The 19,842-nt window shown below is 46.8% G+C and overlaps 2 protein-coding genes across 8 annotated transcripts in view; one reads left to right on the top strand and one right to left on the bottom strand.

The window, feature by feature from the left end:
• Position 1: 1 nt before the first annotated feature.
• NKIRAS2 (NFKB inhibitor interacting Ras like 2) lies at positions 2 to 4,439 on the bottom strand. 2 transcript variants are annotated; one of them, XM_060132888.1, is made up of 5 exons: positions 4,302 to 4,439; positions 3,208 to 3,315; positions 2,567 to 2,808; positions 1,829 to 1,921; positions 2 to 34 (listed from the first exon to the last, which is right to left on the bottom strand). In XM_060132888.1, exons 2-5 carry the CDS (start codon positions 3,299 to 3,301, stop codon positions 17 to 19), a joined length of 447 nt encoding a protein of 148 aa, XP_059988871.1. In that variant the 5' UTR covers positions 3,302 to 3,315; positions 4,302 to 4,439; the 3' UTR covers positions 2 to 16. The 2 variants fall into 2 exon arrangements, with proteins under 2 accessions (XP_059988871.1, XP_059988870.1); XM_060132887.1 differs by lacking the exon at positions 2 to 34 and having other exon boundaries at positions 1,548 to 1,921.
• A 1,697-nt stretch (positions 4,440 to 6,136) lies between these two features.
• DNAJC7 (DnaJ heat shock protein family (Hsp40) member C7) overlaps positions 6,137 to 19,842 on the top strand; it is a 28,045-nt gene continuing 14,339 nt past the window's right edge. The window contains exons 1-4 of one of the 6 annotated variants that reach the window (XM_060133323.1): positions 6,137 to 6,762; positions 14,574 to 14,612; positions 17,648 to 17,736; positions 19,439 to 19,563. In XM_060133323.1, coding sequence (XP_059989306.1) covers positions 6,686 to 6,762; positions 14,574 to 14,612; positions 17,648 to 17,736; positions 19,439 to 19,563 — 330 coding nt within the window. In that variant the 5' untranslated portion in view covers positions 6,137 to 6,685. The other 5 variants (XM_060133325.1, XM_060133324.1, XM_060133327.1 and 2 more) reach the window with 5 other exon arrangements.

The raw sequence follows: 19,842 nt of genomic DNA, 5'->3' as shown, positions 1-19,842 counted from the left end.
CCACTTGGAGCCACTCTCAAGACCCGTTTTCATGCTGTCAAAATTAATGTCATAACCTCCATCCCACCCGAGCAGCACTGCCACCCTCACCCCACAATATGGGACTTTGCCAGTATCCACCTGTATCTTTTTTAAAGCTGTTTCCAATGGGAGAACAAGAAAAAGGGGGGAGGGTGGGAAACTTTTTGATAACAGTTGTGGTTTTATTGTGTCCAACGCATCAATAAATCAATTTAAGCCCAAGCCTGTACACGCCCTAACTCGCCCAGCCTGGGCCACCTGACCCTGCTCACCTCTCCCATCTTGGGGAGAAGGGGCGTGTACTGAAGGTCACCTGGCTGTAGTGTCTTCACCTATGCTAGGTGTGTACATCAGAAGCACGAAGTGGGCACGGGAAGTTGTGGGTCACCAGCTCACTTTACAGCGTGTTGGAAGCGTAACCACCCTTCTGAGCCCCCAGAGATCTGGCAGCTCCTGAGAAGCTGCTGTTGGCCGGCTTTACTCTGTTCAGGCATCTGAGGTAAGAGGGGAGGGCTAGACGAGCACCTTGCCCAGCCTCCACCATGGCGGCAGGCATATAAACACAGGTAATCTATAAATAGAAGTCCAGCTATCAGCTGAAAACCACAGGAAAGGGTGACGACCAGTCCCCAGGGCTGTGAGGTCCGCGGATCGGGCACTGGGCAGCCACTCTGGCAACTAGAGTGGGTAGTGCACTCCTGCCCCCTGGTGGTTGGGGGGTGGGGAGCAGTGTCCCAGCCTCCAGGGCCACAGGCATAGCACCTTGAAACGGGAGAAGCTAAGGGAACAGTGCAGCCAGCCCAACCATGGGCAGCATACAACCCACACAGGGCTGGAGAGGATCTAGATCATCTAAGCAACTGCCGTCACCTTACAGCTGAGAAAACTGAAGCCCCTAGAGGCGAAAGGCCTTGCAGGGCCACAAAGCCAGCTGGTGACTCCCAGCCCAGTCGGCATTCCATTCCACCTCAACCAAGAAAACGCTCCCTGAGCAGGAAGGGGAAGCAGGAAGCTGGGGGAAGAGTTGAAACAGAAGATTATGCTCCCAGCAGGCTAGCTTCTCTCAGCCCAGGACAGGACAGGAGAGAGGTCAGGGTGTTGGATGAGGAGGCGCCCCGAACACCAGCACACACACGTGTGCACATCTATACACACACACACACACACACAAACGAGACACCTGGATGCCCTTTCTCTAGAATCCAGGCTGGTGCCGTAAGCGTGTGAGTGTGTGTGTGTGAGATTGGCAGGAAACTCGGAGGTGTAAGACCCCTGCGATAGGAATCAGACCCTAGACTGGGCACTTCCACACACAGCTCTGCTTCCTGTCCAGGGCCGGCAGAAGGGACAGTGATCCAAAACCACCCTAGACCTGCTTAAAAGCAAAAACTGATCATGTCACTTCACTGGCATAAATTCTATCAATGGCTTTCCATTGCTGTTAGGATACAGCAGGCTGGGGGCTGGGGGGCTTGGGGACCACTAACCTAGACTATTTGCATTTCCCAGAGTTGGGAGGGAGCAAAAGTGACCTGAGCCTGGGACAGCCCAGCTGCCTGGCCTAGTGGGGAGCTCCCCCCTTGACTGGGAAGGACAGCTTGCCTAAAACCCCCCCTCCCTTTCCCCTCAACCCATCTTCCAGAGCTGGCAAGGCAGCTCTTCAGCCATCCAAGGAGCCGCTGCCCTTGTTCTTGCGGCTGAGGGGGAAGGCAGACTTGCTCTGGGGCTGGGTCATCCTGCTGGCCAGGTAGACGAAGGGCTCCAGCAGTGAACGGCGGTCAGCCACTGACACCTCCCAAAGCTTCACCTTCTCTGACTTGGCCCAGTGCTGAGCCACATCCGGGTCTACACGCCGCTGCTCCTGCAGGTCACACTTGTTGCCGAGGACCACGATGGTGACCTGGGGAAGAGGGACAGAGTAGAGGCCCGTGGCTGTAGCATGGACCTCAGGAATGGTCGTGAGGGCCAGTGACCACCTTGGGCTTGTAATGGAACGCCTGGAGGGGGTGCCAGATGGAGGCCAGAATTTGAACAGAGGGAGGAGAGGAAAAAGCAACCATTTCCACCTCGGAGTCGTAGGCGAGGGAAAGTCTCAATGGCTGATGTCTCATCTCTTCCTGTATTAGAAACTGTGGACGGGGGCCTCCATCTGGATGAGTTCCATTACAAGCCCTGTGGTGTCACCAATGCCTGATCATTACTGGCAGTCAGTTAGTTGTTGGCAAAGTAACCGGTGAGGAAGCGCTCCCAGAATGCCTGCAGCTTAAAGCGGGATCTGAGAACAAAAGGGCCTTCACAGGGGAGAGCACAGAACCATTATAAAGAAAGACTAGTGGGGACGTCTTAAACTGGAGAAGCCTCTTTGGTAGAGCTGCCTCAACATACGGCCACCTCTAGGAGTGAAGACATCCTCCAGTGGCCTCCATCTCCGCCCTCCAGCTCTAAACCCACGTCCTGGCAAATCAGTGAAAAACAGAGCCTTTCCAGGCCTCCCAAAGCCAGCCCAGGGCCCACTCTCTCTCATCACCAGGGTTCCCACACACACCTCCTTCTTGTCTTTGGATTTGTCAATCTCCTTCTTGAGCAGCTCCACGCGCTGAAAGGACTCTCGGCTGTCCGTGCTGTAGACTAGGACGTAGCCGTCAGTGCAGGAGAAGCAGTGCCGGGGCAACTCAGCCCCATCTCGGAGCCCCCGGGTGTCGTAGAAACGCACCTGCTCCCGCACCCCCCGGTCAGTCTCAATGGAGCCCACGTAGATGTCCTCCTGCGTCTCAATCATCTCAGAACCTGGGACAAAATGAGGAGAAAACTTGTTTCTAGGGAGAAAAGAGATTGGGAACATGAGTGACTGAATATATCCTAACAGGCCAACCAGACAGGGAGAGAAAGGTACATGGGGGCTGAGGAGAGAGGGCCAAAGACTGCGAGTCTGGCCAGACTGGAATAACTTGGGGGGACAGCTCTAATCTCACGCTGATACCTTGCTAAACACAGTGTGACGCGGAAGTTTTTCCTTCCTATCTCGGACATTGGGTTTTCTCTTTCCAGATGTCCTCAGTGTTGTAGAGTTGGGATCTTTCGGTGTAATGACCAGCAGCAGCGACCTTTAGCCTTTTCGTGTTGCGATCAAATCCTCTCCTCATTCTTCCACTTCCTCCACCATGCCTCACACCCAGCAACACTCACCCACTACGTGGTTTCCGTACAGAAGCTGCTCCAGAATTGACGTTTTGCCCACAGAAGCCTGGCCACACACGACCACCTTGCAGCTCTTCCCCATGCTTAGCTTTCAACCTTGAAGAACGGAAGCACACTGGGTGAGGCAGGATCAAAACCAAGGGCAAACTTCCCTTGACTGAGGACGCAAGTTCTGAAGTGGATGCATGGCCTCAGGGGTTCGGCCCTGTCTGCTACCCTAGGCAGGGTGTACTAAAGTGATGTGTCTATATCCACTACTGGACAGTTAGCTGTATATTATTCATCTTATTCCCAGTACGAGGCCAGTAACTGGCGCAGAGCAGGTGCTCGGTAAGCGTTGCCATAAAGGGGGAAGAGAGTCGCTGGTTTAAAGGAACCACTAGCCAGGTTCCTTTCTGTGCACAGGATGTGGAGGACCAGTTGCTGAAGGGAGCTCTGGCTCAGCTCCCTCTCTTTACCCATGACCCCATGGAGAAATAAGCGGGACTATTATTTTGTGTGGATCTGTCTTATACCACTCTTCCTGGGGAGAATGAACAATTAGGAAGAACATTTTGCTTTCCCGTATGGCTTATCCAGACAATTAGTTCCCTCGAATTCCCAGTCAAGGCCATGGCTCAGATGAAAAAGACAAACAAAAGAGTGAAGGAATCTAAGGAAAAAAACGCTTCAGAAAAAAGAATAATTTTGTTTCTCTTGAACTGACAAACCCAGATAAGGCCTAGACACAGAAATCCCTTCTCTGTTTGGAGGTCCCAAACAGAGATCTCCTCGAAGGCATCCCAAACACAGGCTTCCCAGAAGGAGCCCCAGACGAGGATTCCGCCCCTGCCAGAGGAGAGATACAGAGATCACTCCCCAAAGGGATCTTAAACAGAAACCTCTCCAAAGTAAACTCTTAGTACAGATCCCCCTCCCCGCGAGGGGCCTCATATAGTGAGCCCCGAAATTAAGGGATACCCCGACTGCTAGGCGGGCCTCCGGAACAGAATTCCCCACGAGAGGGCTCCCAGAGGGAATCGGAATCCTGCCACCTAAAGGGTCCGGAAGCAGTGGTCGATCCCGGCCTCCCAGCTCCGTACCTCCTGGGGCCCTAGCAGCAGCCCGGCCGGGCCCCTCTACGCGCGCCGGGACCAGGGGTGGGGCAGCACGGCCGCAAACACTCGGATCTTCCTCCGGCTCCTTCCGGGCTCCGTCTGGCCCCGCCCCGTAGCTTCCATCCTGCAAGACCTATTTTGGCGGAGGAGAGCCGGCGCCAGCCGAACAGCGCCTCCAGAGGCCGGCGGGGAAATGACGGCCGGGACCTGGGCTGAATGGTCTCCAGAGCACAGGGTTCTAAGGCTCCCTAGACCGGCCGGCTGTTTTGGTGCCTCAGATGCCCATATGTTCTTTCTCTAAAGGCTACTACAGTAACACTTTGTTTACTCAGTCATTTATTCATCCAATGTCTTCTGAGCTCCTACTCTGTGCCAGGTACAGGACCACGTGCTGAGAAAAAGCGGAGGAATTAGACACCGTTGCCGCCCATTAGAACGTCACCATCTAGAGGAGCTAGACATCTAAACCAATAATTACAGTACAGCATGGTAAGAACTATTACAGAGGTGCTATGGGAGCACAACTAAGGGCATTTAACTTGGGGGCAGTGGGCATCACATTCTCCGAGGAACCTTCCTAGAGGAGGTCAGGTCTGTGTTGAAGTTTGAAGGGTGTGGGAGGAAAGGGTGGAGGAAATACGGCAAGAGTCATGGCATTTACTGGAACTACAAGTATTTGGGTTCATTACTGATGGTAGAAAGGAGCCAAATAATCAAAGGCCTGTGTGCTGGCCAAAGAGTTCAAACTGTATCCTAACAGCAGTGGAAAGCCATTGATACGACTTATGCCAGCGAAGTGACATGATCAGTTTTTGCTTTTAAGTGGATCACTCTGGTAGAAGAGTGAAGGTTGGAGAGAGGTGAGACTTGGGGTTAGTTAGACTATGGTAGTATTCCAAGTTTTCCAAAAAATGATGAGAATCTGAATTGGGATGGAAAGGAGATAGATTTGGGAGACATTTGGTAAGAGAATCAACAAGACTTGGTGATAACTTGGGAGTTTTAGATGCCAAGAACACAAAGGAGGAAGATGGTTAAAGACAGATGGGCCTCCTGTATTAGACTGTAGACCGTGAGCCATTGGCAAGCAGGTTAGATGGTCTGAGTCTGCGCTTTCCCAACCCAGCACAAAGTAGGTACTTTGGAGAGGGCTGTTGAATGACTGGCTGGCTGAATGACTTCTCTCTTCCAAACCCCTGAGCCTCTCCCATCTTCCACTCCCCAGTGTTAGGTGTGATCTCAGCTCCCTCAGCACTGTGATAGGAAGAACCATGCAAGCGTCCTATGGACAATGGCACAGACTGTTTTACTGGAGAAGCAAGCAAGGGCGTCAGGGGTCTGGGGGGCGGGGTAAATCCTTTTAAAATTCTCTTGACCCATTCTTATTTTAGTACCCTTTAACTTTAAAAATTTAACCTCAAACTCCCCCAGTTTAACCTCAGGAAACCCCTATTTAACTCAATTCCACAAAAATTACTGGTTTGGGTGAAGGGAAGTACTACGAAGGGCTGTGTCCTTGCCCTCTCTGAGTTCCCAATCCAGACTGCAATCGGCAAGACAAGCGTGCTGAGCACAGAGTTTATATGAGGGTTGGGAGCACTGAGGACACTGTATAGCCGGGACCTCACCCCGCGAGCTACCTTATAAACTCCAGGGCAGGGTCTGGGGCCCTGTGCCACCCTCCCTAGGCTTAATGCTGAGGTGGCATTCCCAGGCGGCTGACATGAAAGCAGCCTCATAAAAAGGTCAGCGTCATTAGGGTGATGAACGAGTTGGTGCTTGGAGATCCGGAGGGGATGAAAGGCGTGGTGTGAAGACGCCCTGCGTTCCCCTGGCTTGGTTGGTCAGGGCTTCCAGGGGCCGATGAACGCTGAGGAAACTGGATTCAGAGTGTCTCTTCTTGCCTTTCGCGGGAGGAAGCTGTGGACATACTCCAAGGTCGGAAAGGTGGTAGTGGGGGGCACTTTCTCTCCAGGGTGCAGGGTCACCGCGTCCCTACCCAACTCAGACTCCCTGAGCCTCACAGGAGACTCTCTAGGATTGGAAGTTGTTATGGCAACGAGGCTCTCAGAATACTGAGGAAAGCCAAAGCCTAGAGAGCCGACACCCTCCTGTATTCCCGCTTCCGACCCACGGGTAAAGTGGCGCCTCCTACGCACAGAAACCGTCCTTGGGCCCCCGCTCCGGCGAGGAGACCACCCTGGACCTCCGGGGGCGGGAGGCCGCTCTGGCCCCAATCAGGGCCTCTCGCTGGTAGACGGGCCCGAGGTAGCCCCTCTGGGCGCAGCGCCGCCGAGCTGCTCGATGCTCCGACCGGAAGTGCTCTTCACCGCCGACCTCCCACCCGGCTCTCTGGTCCCGGCGGTAAGATGGCGGCTGCCGCGGAGTGCGATGTGGTAATGGCGACGACCGAGCCAGAGCTGCTAGACGACGAGGAAGCGAAGAGGTAAGCGGGTGGCAGGGTAGGGGAAGGGGCGATCTTCAGCTCCATGGCTCCGGTAACCCCGTCCTTGCCGTGGTGCAGGCCCTACAGAGGCAATGCCCCGCCCTCCGAGAATCCCCCCTCCCCCATCTGAGATCGAGTCCGGATGGACCCCCTGAAGGGGCGCTCTCGGAGGTTTGCCCTCCTCTCCTGCTTCCGCCTGGCTGAGGAGCTGAGGCATGGCGTTGTTGCCCAGCAGAGAGGAAGGATGTTCTCATTGTAGAGGCCGGGTCTCTAAGGGGGTCTCGGAGGTCTGTTGCGGGGGGGGTGGCGGCGCGGCTGTGATGACGCCTTCTTACATCGCCCCCGACCCCTTCCTTCTCTTGTTAACTTCTGTATCTTGTGTCTCAGCCCTTTGCGTCTCCGAAGCTCTTGCTGTCCTCACTTCCTTTCCTCAGTAATTATACCCCAGCGAGCGCTAGTCTGGGCCCGAGGTATTGTGTGTCTCCGTTATTGACCTGGTGGTCCCTCGGTTACCCCAGAAGTCTAAGGTGATAGAGAAAGAAGGGTGAGGGGTTTTGTCTCGTGCTCCACACGTCAAACCCTCTCCTTCCACCCTTTCAAAGGTCATTCTTTCAGGGCTGTTTCTTAAATTAAGCAGCAAGGAGGAGGGCAGCTGCTTGGGCGCTGTTGGCTCTGCTGGGCAGCCGCAGTGGCTCGAGATTGCCAGTCCGGACTCGGCAAGGGAGCTGCAGAGTGAGTGGTTTTCGAGAACGCTCTGGATTTTGGCTACAGCTAAGGCAGGTTATTGGAAGTGGGGTTGGAACACAGTTGTGGGTAGTCATACTTGTCCTAATTCTGGAGCAGAATTAACGAAAAGCTTCTGGAAGTTTGGAGCCCTGTCCTCATCAACCGCAGGTGAACTGACTACAATTCTCTCAGTCTCCTTCCCACATATTTCATGTCTTTATACCAAGCCCATTATGGTTTCAGTCTGGAGGATTCGAGGTGGTGATTAGTTCATGAGATCTGAAATCAGGATTCCGAGAATTTTTACCTTTTTTAACTATCTAGGTTTGAAACATCAGAGGTATTCAGGGAGGCAGAATTAATAGTTATCAAGCTTAAGGGTAGTTACTACGGCCAGTGTCCCAGGTTCCTGATCTGTTGTGAGCAGGAGCTGAGAGCCTTGACAAAGTGTAATAGGTCCCTGGGATATCAGAGAAGGCAGGAAACCAGAGCCTAGTCTCTGTCTGTTCCTGGTTTTGGGGTTTCACAAACCAGTTCTTTCCAGGTGTTTAGAATTAAGCATCATTAAGGAACTGCAAAACAGGACACAAAACTCCCACCAATACAGGCAGAACTTAAATTAATTGTAGGGATTTACTTTACTTGTGTTTGGAAGGAGTTCAGTGGTTCTTTGTGCTGTAAATAGGGAGTTGGGCTATATGTAATTTAAAATAAACTCAGCCTACTTAGTATAAATCTCTGATGTAGGCACTGTCCTTAATTTGAGTTTCCCTTCAAAGTTCCTATGTAAAGCAAATTTTTTTCCTTAAAACAAAATCAGCCCTTTTATGATATTCTATCATAAAAAAACATAAAACAGGTGATGCCGTAATGTGACCACATCAGACACACAAAAAAGTATGGTATTTGGTAGCAGTAAACAGAATAAGGGAGGGTGTTGACTGATGTTAACTGCCTTATTTCATGGAGTTTTAAGATGTCATTGGTTGTAAAATGCACGATTGTTTTCTCTGCCACTAAGAAAAAAAACTATAACTGAAAAACGCATTCTTATGAAATAGACTTATATGTAAAACATACATAGATCTTTTTTAGACATAATAAAATGTAAATGTTTATTGTATACCACTTATGTGAAAAAATCAAAAGGAAAATACAGTGAAATAAAAATATCACCATTTGACTTTCCGCCATATAAGGCATCCTTAGGAGGGTAAATACTGGGCTCTGTTAGTAAGAAAAAGCCTTGTTTATGTGTAGCTTTCCAAGGCTGAAAATGGAGTGGTGACTTAGAAGTTTTGGAGGAAGATTGTTTTACATTTTTCACATATCCTGGAATCCTCCTGTGTAGCCACAGCAGAGGGCAGGGATAGGCACATCTCTTACAAATGCCCTTTACTATCTGACTTGGTTAGTTATTAGGCCAAGTTCGTGTCTCTTGTTACAGTCCTACTCCTAGTTCACTTGGGGACACAGGAGTTGATGGCTCTCGGGTTGTTTTTGTAAAGTCCAGCAAGGAGTCCTTCTTTGCATCGTGGCCCAAGGGCATCCTGCTGCTGCTGCTGCTGCTGAATTGTCACAGTCCCACGGGGGGGGGGGGCGGGCACAGTGAGAGGAACTTTCAAGAAGTTGGACCTCATGGTTGTAGCATTTTAAATGGCTACATGTTTTATTTCCTTAGCATTAGAGTCTCTACAGAAAAAGAAATGGACTCCAGTTTTTTTGCCTGTCACTCTGGACAAAGTTCTTTTTCCCTTATAGCAGCTGAGAAGCTAAAATAAAAGATGTGTTATTTGGCACTCCAAAATAGATCAGGGTTCTGGACATGAAGATTATTATTTCCCTTTGCCCACCAGAATAGATAAAGCTGCTTGGGGAGCCAGAGGACTAAATTTCAGAGGTTTTACATTTCAGCTAATTTAAAAACTTACATGTTCCTGGGAAGTTGCTGATTGTTTTACCTAATACATGAATGCCTGTCTTGAGTGAAGGCTGCCTGGTCGTATTTCCTGGACTGGGGAGTAGTTTGGTCTCCGTAGGTGGTCTTTATTATGGTAAAATCGAAGGATTTCAAGTTGCTAATCAACAGAGGAAGTACTTCTGTGTCTCAGCATATATCTGGCCTGACTGGGCAGTGAGGTCCAAAAGAACCAATGGGAGCCATCGACTTAGGATCCAAGGGCATCCTTACCTGATTGCTTGGGCTGATAATCTTAACTTCTCAGTGTCTGTTTTCCTGGTGGAGGAGAGCAAGAACAATTATTAGTAGGCCCTTTCTTAGTACCTAGGTATTGTAAACTCTTTTGGGATTTTGCCTTTTATTTTTCTATGAATATTGTTGGTGGGAAGCACTGAACCCTGAATCCATATCCTGGGGGCTGCTGTAGTTGCTATTAACTGCAGCTTCTTGGGGTGTTTTGGAGTTTGTGGCCTTAACTGCAGAGCTTGTGGGGTTACTTTTCCCCCTTCTTCCCCACTCTGTTTCAAATTCTTAGGTTTGTGTCCCCCTAAACTTTCTCTTGAAGTTCCAAGGCAGGCAGCTAGACAAAGCCTGCAAACTGAATGGGAATTTATCTTTGACCTGGAGCCCAAATCAGTGAGAAACACTGCTTTCAGCCTTCACTTTCATTTTGGAATGCTTTAATTGTGGGGTCAGAGATGAAGAAGTGGGACAAATAAGTCACGGTTAAGGAAGGGATAAAGCTAGGAATACAGAATCCTGAATACCAGCAAATAATTGATTGAATTGAACCCTGGTATTAACAAGTGGCAAAACTGTTAAATAGTCTTTACTGGAGCAAAGGTAGAGCACAGAGAAAGGGTCTCTCTGTTCCTTGCTGGTTTAATTCAGATTCATGTATTAACTGAAGCCAGGTAAATTGAGCGATTTTAATAAAATGTTGGGCCAAGTGAGTGGCAGTTGCTCTAGTGTCTAGTTCATTCCCAACAACCAGAACTCTGATTGGCTTAAAGATCAGCCTTATTGTACATTCCAACCAATCAGGAATTGGTTTAGTCTTTGAAGGTAGTATTTCTTAAGTTTTTAAAAGCTGCATACTGGGCACTTGCCTTTGCTTTCTTTCTCTTTAGAAGATTGGAGAACAATGGTCAGTGGCTGCCTAGGTGCCTTGTGGTCTGCAGAGTCTCTGAGAGCCCATTTCTCCCTTACTCCACTAATGTTTGGTCCCCTTTCTCCAGTGCTGAGTGATGTGCAAGTTACTTAGAGGTCGTTCCAGGTATTCTTTTAAATTGTCTGGATTTCAGCAGTAAGAACAGGATTCAGCATGCAAGTTTTTCCAGTAGTTTATTCATTTTATTGGATTAACAGTTTTTTTCTTTCCCATGCAGATCCAAACAGCAGTTTCTGTGTTTATCCCACCATGGCAGGGGTATGAGTGATTGAGGCTTTTGAGAATGGTAATATGATCAGGAATATTTGACTTTCAGAGTCTGATTCTGAGACCTAATACTCTGTTGGCCTATGATTTTGTGTGGGGTGGCCAGATTGTCAGATAAGCGAAGTGTTAACTGTCTTTTCTGATTGTAATATAAGGCTTTTGGGGAGGGTGTGTGAGGCAAGCAGGGCTCTCTCTTATTAGAGTTTCTGTCCTGAGAATTCTGCCTCGGGCAGTTTGCTCTGAGACAGTCAACCACCTGATGAGCTAAAGAACCACAAAAACTTGGGAAGCAAAATAACAGTTGACAGTGTAGACTTCTGACTCTAGTTCCCATCTCCATCTCCCCCCCTCTTTCCCCACCCCCACCAAAAAAAAACAACCAGAAAAACTCGGAAAGCAACCTTTTTCCTAATTATAGTTCCTCAGTTCTAGATTTTTTTTTTTTTTTTGGCCGCACCACATGGCTTGTGGGATCTTAGTTCCCTGACTAGGGATCAAACCCGGGCCCTCGGGTGTGAAAGCACAGAGTCCTAACGACTCGACCGCCAGGGAATTCCCCAGTTCTAGATTTTTGATGAGTGCTAGTGTCCCCGTGAGGGTAGTGGGAGATGTCACAGAATGGGAAACCAAGGGATAGAAAATGGTGGGTCTGGGGAGGTATTATGAAAACAAGTCTCTGGCTAATGCCAAAAAGCCAGTGGCTTGTGTCCTCAGAGTAGCTTCTGAGAAGCTTATTTCTCAGAAGCAACTTCTTGGTTGTGTCTCCTGTCCCCAGGGGTAAATGAAGGTTAGGTAGATGCCACAGATTTTGACACCTCCCATTTAAGGAACTAGCAGAAGTTTTTAACACAGTTGAGGCTGCTATTTCTGTGTGAATATCCTTCTGCCTGCAATGATGGAATTTCCGTCCGGATTGCTTGCTTGCTTGCTTGCTCTTTTTCCCCACTGAATAAGACAGCCACCTCCAGTGCGTTGCCTGGTGTCCTTCCCTACTTGAGCAGTAGAGAGAGCTGCTGCCTTGTGTAGTCTGTATCTGTGACTGCACTTGGTGCCTTTTGGTCTCTTCTGGCTCTGCCCCTGTTGAGATTCCCTGAGTGTCCAGACGGAGGACAGTTTGAAGTGGTATATTTTTTTCATCTTCATCTCCTTCTCTTTTTGGGGGGAGGGTGGGTGTTTTAACTGGGCTTTTAAGTGAAAGCAGAAGCTGCCTATTCTATAGGAAATTGGGTAAAGGAAGCTGGGTAGCCCACCCTTACCAACAGGTAGAAGTTGGATAGAGTCCACCCTCTATTTTCTCTGGACCTTTATGAAGCCTTTATTTGCTCTCAACATCTAGCGCCTTGCATTTTAGCAAACACTCAATCTGTGGAATTGTTCCCGCTCATATATGGCTTCCACCTATCCATGTGAAACTTAAATTGTTAGAGGATAAAAAAGAAAGAAATCGAATAATATGCATTTGGTAAGATGGAGTAAAAGGCTTCTGGGCTCCTTTTACTTTACTCTCTCATGAAGGTCAGAGAGAGTACAACATGAAACAGGCCCTGTGACATGCCTTTGGGAACAAGAGGTCTTGTACTGTGGGAAGGAGCAAGGAATTTCTACTCTGAGACTGGCCAAGATCCCGTAAATTCTGAAGGGTGGAGGGCATTCCTTCATCAACGGGCAACTAGTAAATTTGACTGAATAAAAGAAATGGGTGCAACAATCTAGAGTAAGGGTGACATTTTGGAAGTAGTAAATATAATAGGAATGCATAAAGGATATTTGACTGGTTGGCAGTATAAAGTATTATTATTAAAGACCTGAGGGTAAAAAAAGGAAAGATATCTTTCTTTAAAGTTCTTCCTGCCAGTAAAATAGTCTCCAGGTCAGAGGCCCCTAAACGCTCCTCTGCTCTCACAAGAAATCACGTTGTCCTGAGTTGTAATTTTAGTAGATTTCTCTTCCACTTCTGGAGTAGCAGACTACATCAAGAAAATGCAAAGAAAAAGAAAAAAAAGATCTCATTCAAGCTGCTACGTCTGTTTTGATTTAAACTGGTATTAATGGCTATTGGAAGAGCGGAACTTTATTAAAAATACATTATTCTAGCCAAATACTTGAAATAAATAAGAGTACTGTGGTTCACCCCCCCGCTTCCCCCCCTGCCCTTGGTCATTCAAAAATCTAATCAGTATTTCCTCAGTTGCAAATGTAGAATAGTGAAGCCATGTTAGTCTTTATTTTTCATGCAGTGGGGTAGAATAAATCTAAAAATGGTACATTACACATATACATGTGAAGTAATTCCAGAGAGAACCCAGAGATGTTGAGACGTTTTTTAAAAAAAATACTTGCCAGTGAATCCTGCATTAGTGAGAGTTGAGTAAAGTTTCTAAATACCTGTTTAATTTCTAGAAGATAGACTAGTTGGCCTAAGGCAAAGATATTGCTTAAGTGTTCAACTTGGAAGTATTTAGAGAGAAAATGGAAGTTTTTATAGAGCATCTAATTTGGGGCACATTACGATTTCAACTGTGGTGTTTTAATTTGTTTTTAATTTATCTGTAAATGTGCAAAGTTGGCTGGTGATCATAAGCCCAAGTTGTCTGATTTGATCGCATGATGCTGAGCCCTGCTAAGACCTGTGTGATACCAAATGATTCCCTTGGCAGTGTTTGTTGGAGTAATTAGCATCTGTGATGAATGAGTGCTAAATTGGGAGAGAGAATGGAACTGTGTGATCAGAGGATATACAGATTTTTCACGCACATGTAGTGTTAGAAGAGCAGGTTTTCATACTGCAGTTTTCTGATTGATGAGGTTATTTCTGAAAAATAAATACATTTTAAAATAGCAAAGCAGAGCAAGAGTAGAATGTATTCTCCTTACCTACGTCTGTCAGAGAGAAGGCCGGCCTGGCCCTCTGACACTGATCCCGTTGTGGGACACCCTCCCATCATACATCCAAAGAGGGCAGAGTTTTTGGAAAACCTTTCATGAGCTGTTTTCACAGGAATTTGTTGCTGGCTATTCAAGTGAAAGGACTGGTCTGGTAGAGGTAGTCATTCCCAGCATCTCTTGGTGAATCAGAAGTGAAGCTTTTTCTGCTTAGAGGTGATCCAAGGATTGGGTGGGGAACTGGATAAATTAGTTTTAATCCAAAAACCTTGCCACTCATAGGATCTAGCGGGGAAAACATGGGACTCTAAGATTTAGGAAACCTGTGCAGCCACCTTGGGTGCCTCACTAGCTCTTCGTCTGTTGGAGGACACGTGATATTATCACCATCACCACTTCAGAAGGCCGTTGTGAAGACCCTCATTGTAAATGTTTTGAAAATTTGAAAATGCACTAGAGATACAGTCTCTGTTAATAGTGTCATCGGGTCAGTTATGGCCAAGTCTATATTTTGATGTGGTGTTATATTTCAGGGTTTAGTCTGAATTTTATTTTGTGGCCACAGAAAATAGTCTGCAGTTTAATGTAGTCCCTTTTGGAATCTGTTCCTTTTTTTTACCTAATCCAGGTGAACTCAGTTAATCCTAATTCTTCCTTTCTTAGTACTGATGTGTTTTAGTTAGATACATGTTGTAACCTCACTTGGTTCTCAAATGAATTGACTGGCAGTGAGTGGAGTGACAGATGCCACCGCCAGATTGCCCTCAATTCCAGTGTTAACCAGCTCTTCTCCTTCTTTTCCAGTCCTACGCCTTTGACATCTCATCCTTCAGTCCCTTTGCTGTAAGGGCAACTTGAACAAGCTTCAGCCCTTTCTCAGACTCCCAGGCAGGACTTGAATGGATTTGACCCTGGAATTGTTCCTGATGCAGCCTTGTTCAGTTCTTGCTGCTGCCATGCTGGATTCCAAAGATCCACTCTTTCCTCGGCTGGTCTCGCAGGGTCAGGCCCATTGGTTAAAGCTTGTTGTGTATTTGGTGGGGAGGTTCAAGATGACGGAGGGACTCCACTTTGGGCGTTGGACCTGGAGGCAAAAAATAAGCATTCAGTCTAAAAGCACTAAGTGCCCATTGTTTAGGCAGCTGTTAATCAACCATGTTTCTATGAAAATAAGTCCTTTTCATGAGGCAGTTGTGTGGGAATAGCTAATTCTGGCCTGATGCTGTGCAGTGTGAGGTTAAAAACATGGTAACGTGTCACAACACAATTCTTCTTGTTCTTTTCTGCTGTGGGCTGACTCTACATTACTCGCTTTGTTTGCTCTAGAATGGAATCTACTCACCATTTACTAAAATGAAATGCATTTCTTGGGGGAGGCAAAGTCCATTTCACTAGGTCTTGCATCTTAAAGGGAAAGGAGCCTTACTCTGTCTGTGACTGATTGTTAGGAATGTCATTTGGCTTGTTTAAATCCAGGTTGCAGTTCTGGAGTTGGATTTTATACGCTGGGCTATTTTGTGTTTTAGTTGAAAGAAATTCATATTCATTGTTCTTAGCAGTACAGATTAATGTTTAAAGTCTTAGGCAATAGGTAGAGGTGAGTATTAGAGAGAGAGAGCTTAGCATAGTAGATAGGGCACAGCTCTGGGATCTGCAGGTCTGGGTTGACACCCTGACCCTCTGGACAGTTTTTAATCTCTAACCCTTAATTTCCTCTGTTGAAAAGTGGGAATAATGAAACTCACCTGATAAGATAATGTATGGAAAGTACCTGGCCTCAGTAATAATTACTGATTTTCCACAGAAGTCATCCTTTACGTTTTTGCTGGAAAGCCAATGCTGAACTCATGGCCTCCACTGGAGTGAGTGTTTCAGGAAAGAAAGGGTATCTCTCTGTATTTCTACAGATTGTCCCCCCTTTGACTCACAAGCTTTATATGCTGCTACAACGTCTATCCAAGTGCTCAGATGCCTTTGGTTTTCCTCAAGGATTTGTGTGGTCTTAGCCACTAGCTGACTGAATAGAAGGCTAGATCTTTTCAGGTACAGTTTGGGCCTGTTGCTTTTGAATTTACTACTCCATTTCTTCATAGTGGTTTAATTCAACTTCTGACATCCTGTGTTGGGGAAGCCCCTTCTTCAAATCTTTCGGCATGTCTGCTCTTAAAGGATAGGTTCTTCATAGTTCTTATAGTGCCTGGCTTAATTTAGAGTTGTTCAGCATGTGGAAAGATTGTGCTTGGTCTTATAAGTCTTGCAGTTGGGGGATCCTTCTTGAGAACTTTTAATAGCAGATGGCCTCTTTACATCATTGTGACAGTTGGTGTAATAAAATTATTCAAATCCATCACAGTTCAAATCTGTCATCATTTATAGGTCATTTCCACTTTCCTTCTCCCTTTTTTTTGGCCATGCCTCACAGCTTGTGGGATCTTAGTTCCCTGACCAGGGATCGAACCCAGGCCCCCTCAGTGAAAGCGCCGAGTCCTATCCACTGGACCACTAGGGAAATCCCCCATCTTCTGTCTCCTTTCTGCTAGCAGACTTTTCTTGTTAATAGGGCTTGCCAAGACAGTGATGGAGAAGAATGGAAAGGGAGATCGCCTCAATAAAAGGAGGGTGGTTTTGCCAGTTTGTAGTTTAAAATACGTGAGTAAATAAAATCACAAATCTTCCCATTGCCGATGTCCATGGAATCAAGCTGTAAACTCCTATACCATCACCAAGGTTAAGAACTGTATTTTTGTCCCCACTTCAGCCAGCCCTTGAACTGGGCTTTTAGCATGCGTGGAGGACAGAAAAAGAAACAAAGATTCTTCCTTATAACAAATGCCAGATATTTAGCTATGTTGCAGTAATCATTTTGGTAAAGAATTATCTTTGTCACTCAAGTTGGTCATTAGAGTGATTTTGGGTATCTCTGATAGAGGTTACAAGTTTGTTCTTTGAGACATTGTTGGTCATGTCTGAATTGAGTCTAGTTCTTTGGTCAAGAATATAATTTGCAATTATATATCATTGTTTCTTTTGGAAAGTACAGTTTGTCTCATGCACAGCTTCAAAAACATGGATCTTGGAGTAGGGCAAAGTTTTTGATATTCATAACCACGCCATTGGGTGGTTATACAAGGTACTAAGAGGGATGGTTGAGGAGGCAGTTAAGTATCCACATAGATGTGATGGGCGGAGAGCATCAGTAGGCGGGTACTTGTTAGAGCATGGCACTGGCAGTCTATATTTTGTATGTCCCTGTCATCGAAGTTCTTGGTCTCTGCTGTCACTCAACTCTGTCCTCCATCTTAAACACCAATATGCTGTGCTTTTAACACCTTTGCCACCTGCTTTTGCTCTGCTTGTCCTTCCAGTGACAAATGCATGAGCCAGTTTTCAAGAGAATAAATCATTAAAACTCCAAGAATATGACCCATTTCACATTGAGAAATCAGTTGCCCCTGAACAGCATTACCTATAACTGACTTTCTGTAAGTTTGCTAAAGAGGCAGAAGTTGTGACACAGTGGAAAGGAAATAAATATAAAAATTCCGTCTCTGTGAGAGAATGTCTAAATTTGCCTGTCCTAAAGGGGAATGATTACAGGTAGGAGTAGTGAGGAAAGGTCAGGCGACATCAGAGAGGTTTCTTGATTTAGTTTGAATGTATTAAGTGACAAAAAATAGCATCTGAAGAACTTGGATTCGTTCATTAGCACCTCCTTTTGGTCCATCAGCCCATCAAACAAATCTATAAATTCCTTCAAGTATCACATAAACTTTCAGCTCAATGTGCTGGGGGCTCTAGACCAAAAGATTGTTCCCGTGAGATTACAGGGGTTATTCCCTCGGTATAGTAACATGATTCTCTTTCTCTTTCCTTTTCAGGGAAGCAGAGTCTTTCAAGGAACAAGGAAATGCATACTATGCCAAGAAAGATTACAATGAAGCTTATAACTATTATACAAAAGCCATAGGTGAGAAGGGATACACTGGAAAATAATTTGCCAAATATTGTTGTTTTAAATTTTTATTTATTTAATTTTTTGGCTGCGTTGTGTCTTCATTGTGCACGGGCTTTCTCCAGTTGCGGCAAGTGGGGGCTGCTCTTCGCTGCGGTGTGCCGGCTTCTCATTGCGGTGGCTTCTCTTGTTGCGGAGCACGGGCTCTAGGCGCCCAGGCTTCAGTAGTTGCGGCACATGGGCTCAGTAATTGTGGCTCGAGGGCTCTAGAGCGCAGAGTCAGTAGTTGTGGTGCACGGGTTTAGTTGCTCCGCGGCATGTGGGATCTTCCCAGACCCTTCCCGGACCAGGGATCAAACCCGTGTCCCTTGCATTGGCAGGCAGGTCCTTAACCACTGCACCACCAGGAAAACCCCCCGCCAAATACTGTTATAAATAGCTCCTCTCTAAGAAGTAGTCTTTCTGCGTAGTGGGTTGATAACTGTTACTGTGTGAAGTCTTTGGGTTTAATGTCCTTAGTGGCAGTGATCCCCAACCTTTTTGGCACCAGGGACCAGTTTGGTGGGAGACAATTCTTCTACGGGGCGGGGTGGGGGGGATGATATGGTTCAAGTGGTAATGTGGGCAATGGGGAGCTGCAGATGAAGCTTCGCTCACTCACCCGCTGCTCACCTCCTGCTGTGCAGCCCGGTTCCTAACAGGCCGAGGACTGGTACTGGTTGGCGGCCCGGGGGTTGGGGCCCCCTGTTATGAGGGATAACTTTTCCTAGCTCAAGCAGGTAGTTCTTCATTTGGCAAATTAAAGGCAGTTCTAGAAATTCTAGATAATATGGCAATAAGATACCCACCTAAATGCATCTCAGACATTGCCAACTCATTTACCATCTTAGAAAATGGCCTTTGTAGATATTAACAAGTCTTAGTTACCTCCATGCTCAATTTGCCAGTATATTTTAATCCCATGCCAGCATTTTTCTCACCTAACTTGTTTACAGGCTCCCCACCCCCAACTCAACAAATGCAAATTCATTTTCATGTCTTATTACATAAAACACAAATCATTAAGAAGACAAATATGCTAACCCCTTAACCCATAAAGAATAATCAGTGGACTTTAAAGCTAAGTATAAATTATTATTATTATATATATATATTTTTAAAGTATCCTAAGCAATTCTTTTCCCAAGCTTTTTTTTTTTTAATGTTGGGGGTAGGAGTTTATTAATTAATTTATTTTTGCTGTGTTGCGTCTTTCGTTTCTGTGCGAGGGCTTTTTCTAGTTGTGGCAAGCGGGGGCCACTCTTCATTGCGGTGCACGGGCCTTTCACTATCGTGGCCTCTCTTGTTGGGGAGCAGAGGCTCCAGACGTGCAGGCTCAGTAGTTGTGGCTCACAGGCCTAGTTGCTCCACGGCATGTGGGATCTTCCTGGACCAGGGCTTGAACCCGTGTCCCCTGCATTGGCAGGCAGATTCTCAACCACTGCGCCACCAGGGAAGCCCCATATTTTTAAATAACTTGTCTTTGTAAAGTGGTTGCACCATTGCTGCTGTCCGTTTGTCCAAGTAGTCAAAAATTTGGCTGTGGCCTTTTAGAGTATGTCAGCGTTCCTGTTACAGTTTAATTGCTTTGATATAGTTCTGAGGGAGACGGCCCCTGAGTTTTTGAAGCAGTGACCCATGCTAAACTTCGTTTCACATTCTTCTGCCTTTCCTGTAGATATGTGTCCTAAAAATGCTAGCTATTACGGGAATCGAGCAGCCACCTTGATGATGCTTGGAAAGTTCCGGGAAGCTCTTGGAGATGCACAGCAGTCAGTGAGGTTGGATGACAGTTTTGTTCGGGTATGTAATGGGGCTGTTTGGGGGGGTCTGAGTTGCTGTAGTTGGATTCCTCTAGCCCAGGGTTTCTCAGTTTTGACACTGTTAACATTTGGGGCCAGATAATTCTTTATTGTGGGGAGCTATCCTGTGCGTTATAGGATGTTTTCAGTAGATCCCTGGCGTTTAACTACTAGATGTGAGTAGCACTCTCCTCCCTTCCCAGTAGTAACAACCAAAAATATCTCTAACGTCGCTGAATGTCCCATGGAAGGCAGAATCACCCCTGGTTGAGAACCGTGC

The sequence above is a fragment of the Lagenorhynchus albirostris genome, chromosome 20, assembly GCF_949774975.1.
Source record: "Lagenorhynchus albirostris chromosome 20, mLagAlb1.1, whole genome shotgun sequence".
NCBI lineage: Eukaryota > Metazoa > Chordata > Mammalia > Artiodactyla > Delphinidae > Lagenorhynchus > Lagenorhynchus albirostris.
The sequence above is the reverse complement of the archived record's forward strand: the minus strand, read 5'-3'. Positions and strand labels throughout refer to the sequence as shown.

What these genes read in the sequence shown, in the direction of transcription:
- NKIRAS2 (XM_060132887.1), bottom strand. Translation starts at nt 3,301, where the DNA reads ATGGGGAAGAGCTGCAAGGTGGTCGTGTGTGGCCAGGCTTCTGTGGGC. An exon ending in GTACGGAAACCACGTAGTGG is followed by an intron (nt 2,809 to 3,207) that starts GTGAGTGTTGCT and finishes ATTTTGTCCCAG; the next exon opens with GTTCTGAGATGATTGAGACG. An exon ending in AATCCAAAGACAAGAAGGAG is followed by an intron (nt 1,922 to 2,566) that starts GTGTGTGTGGGA and finishes CCTCTTCCCCAG; the next exon opens with GTCACCATCGTGGTCCTCGG.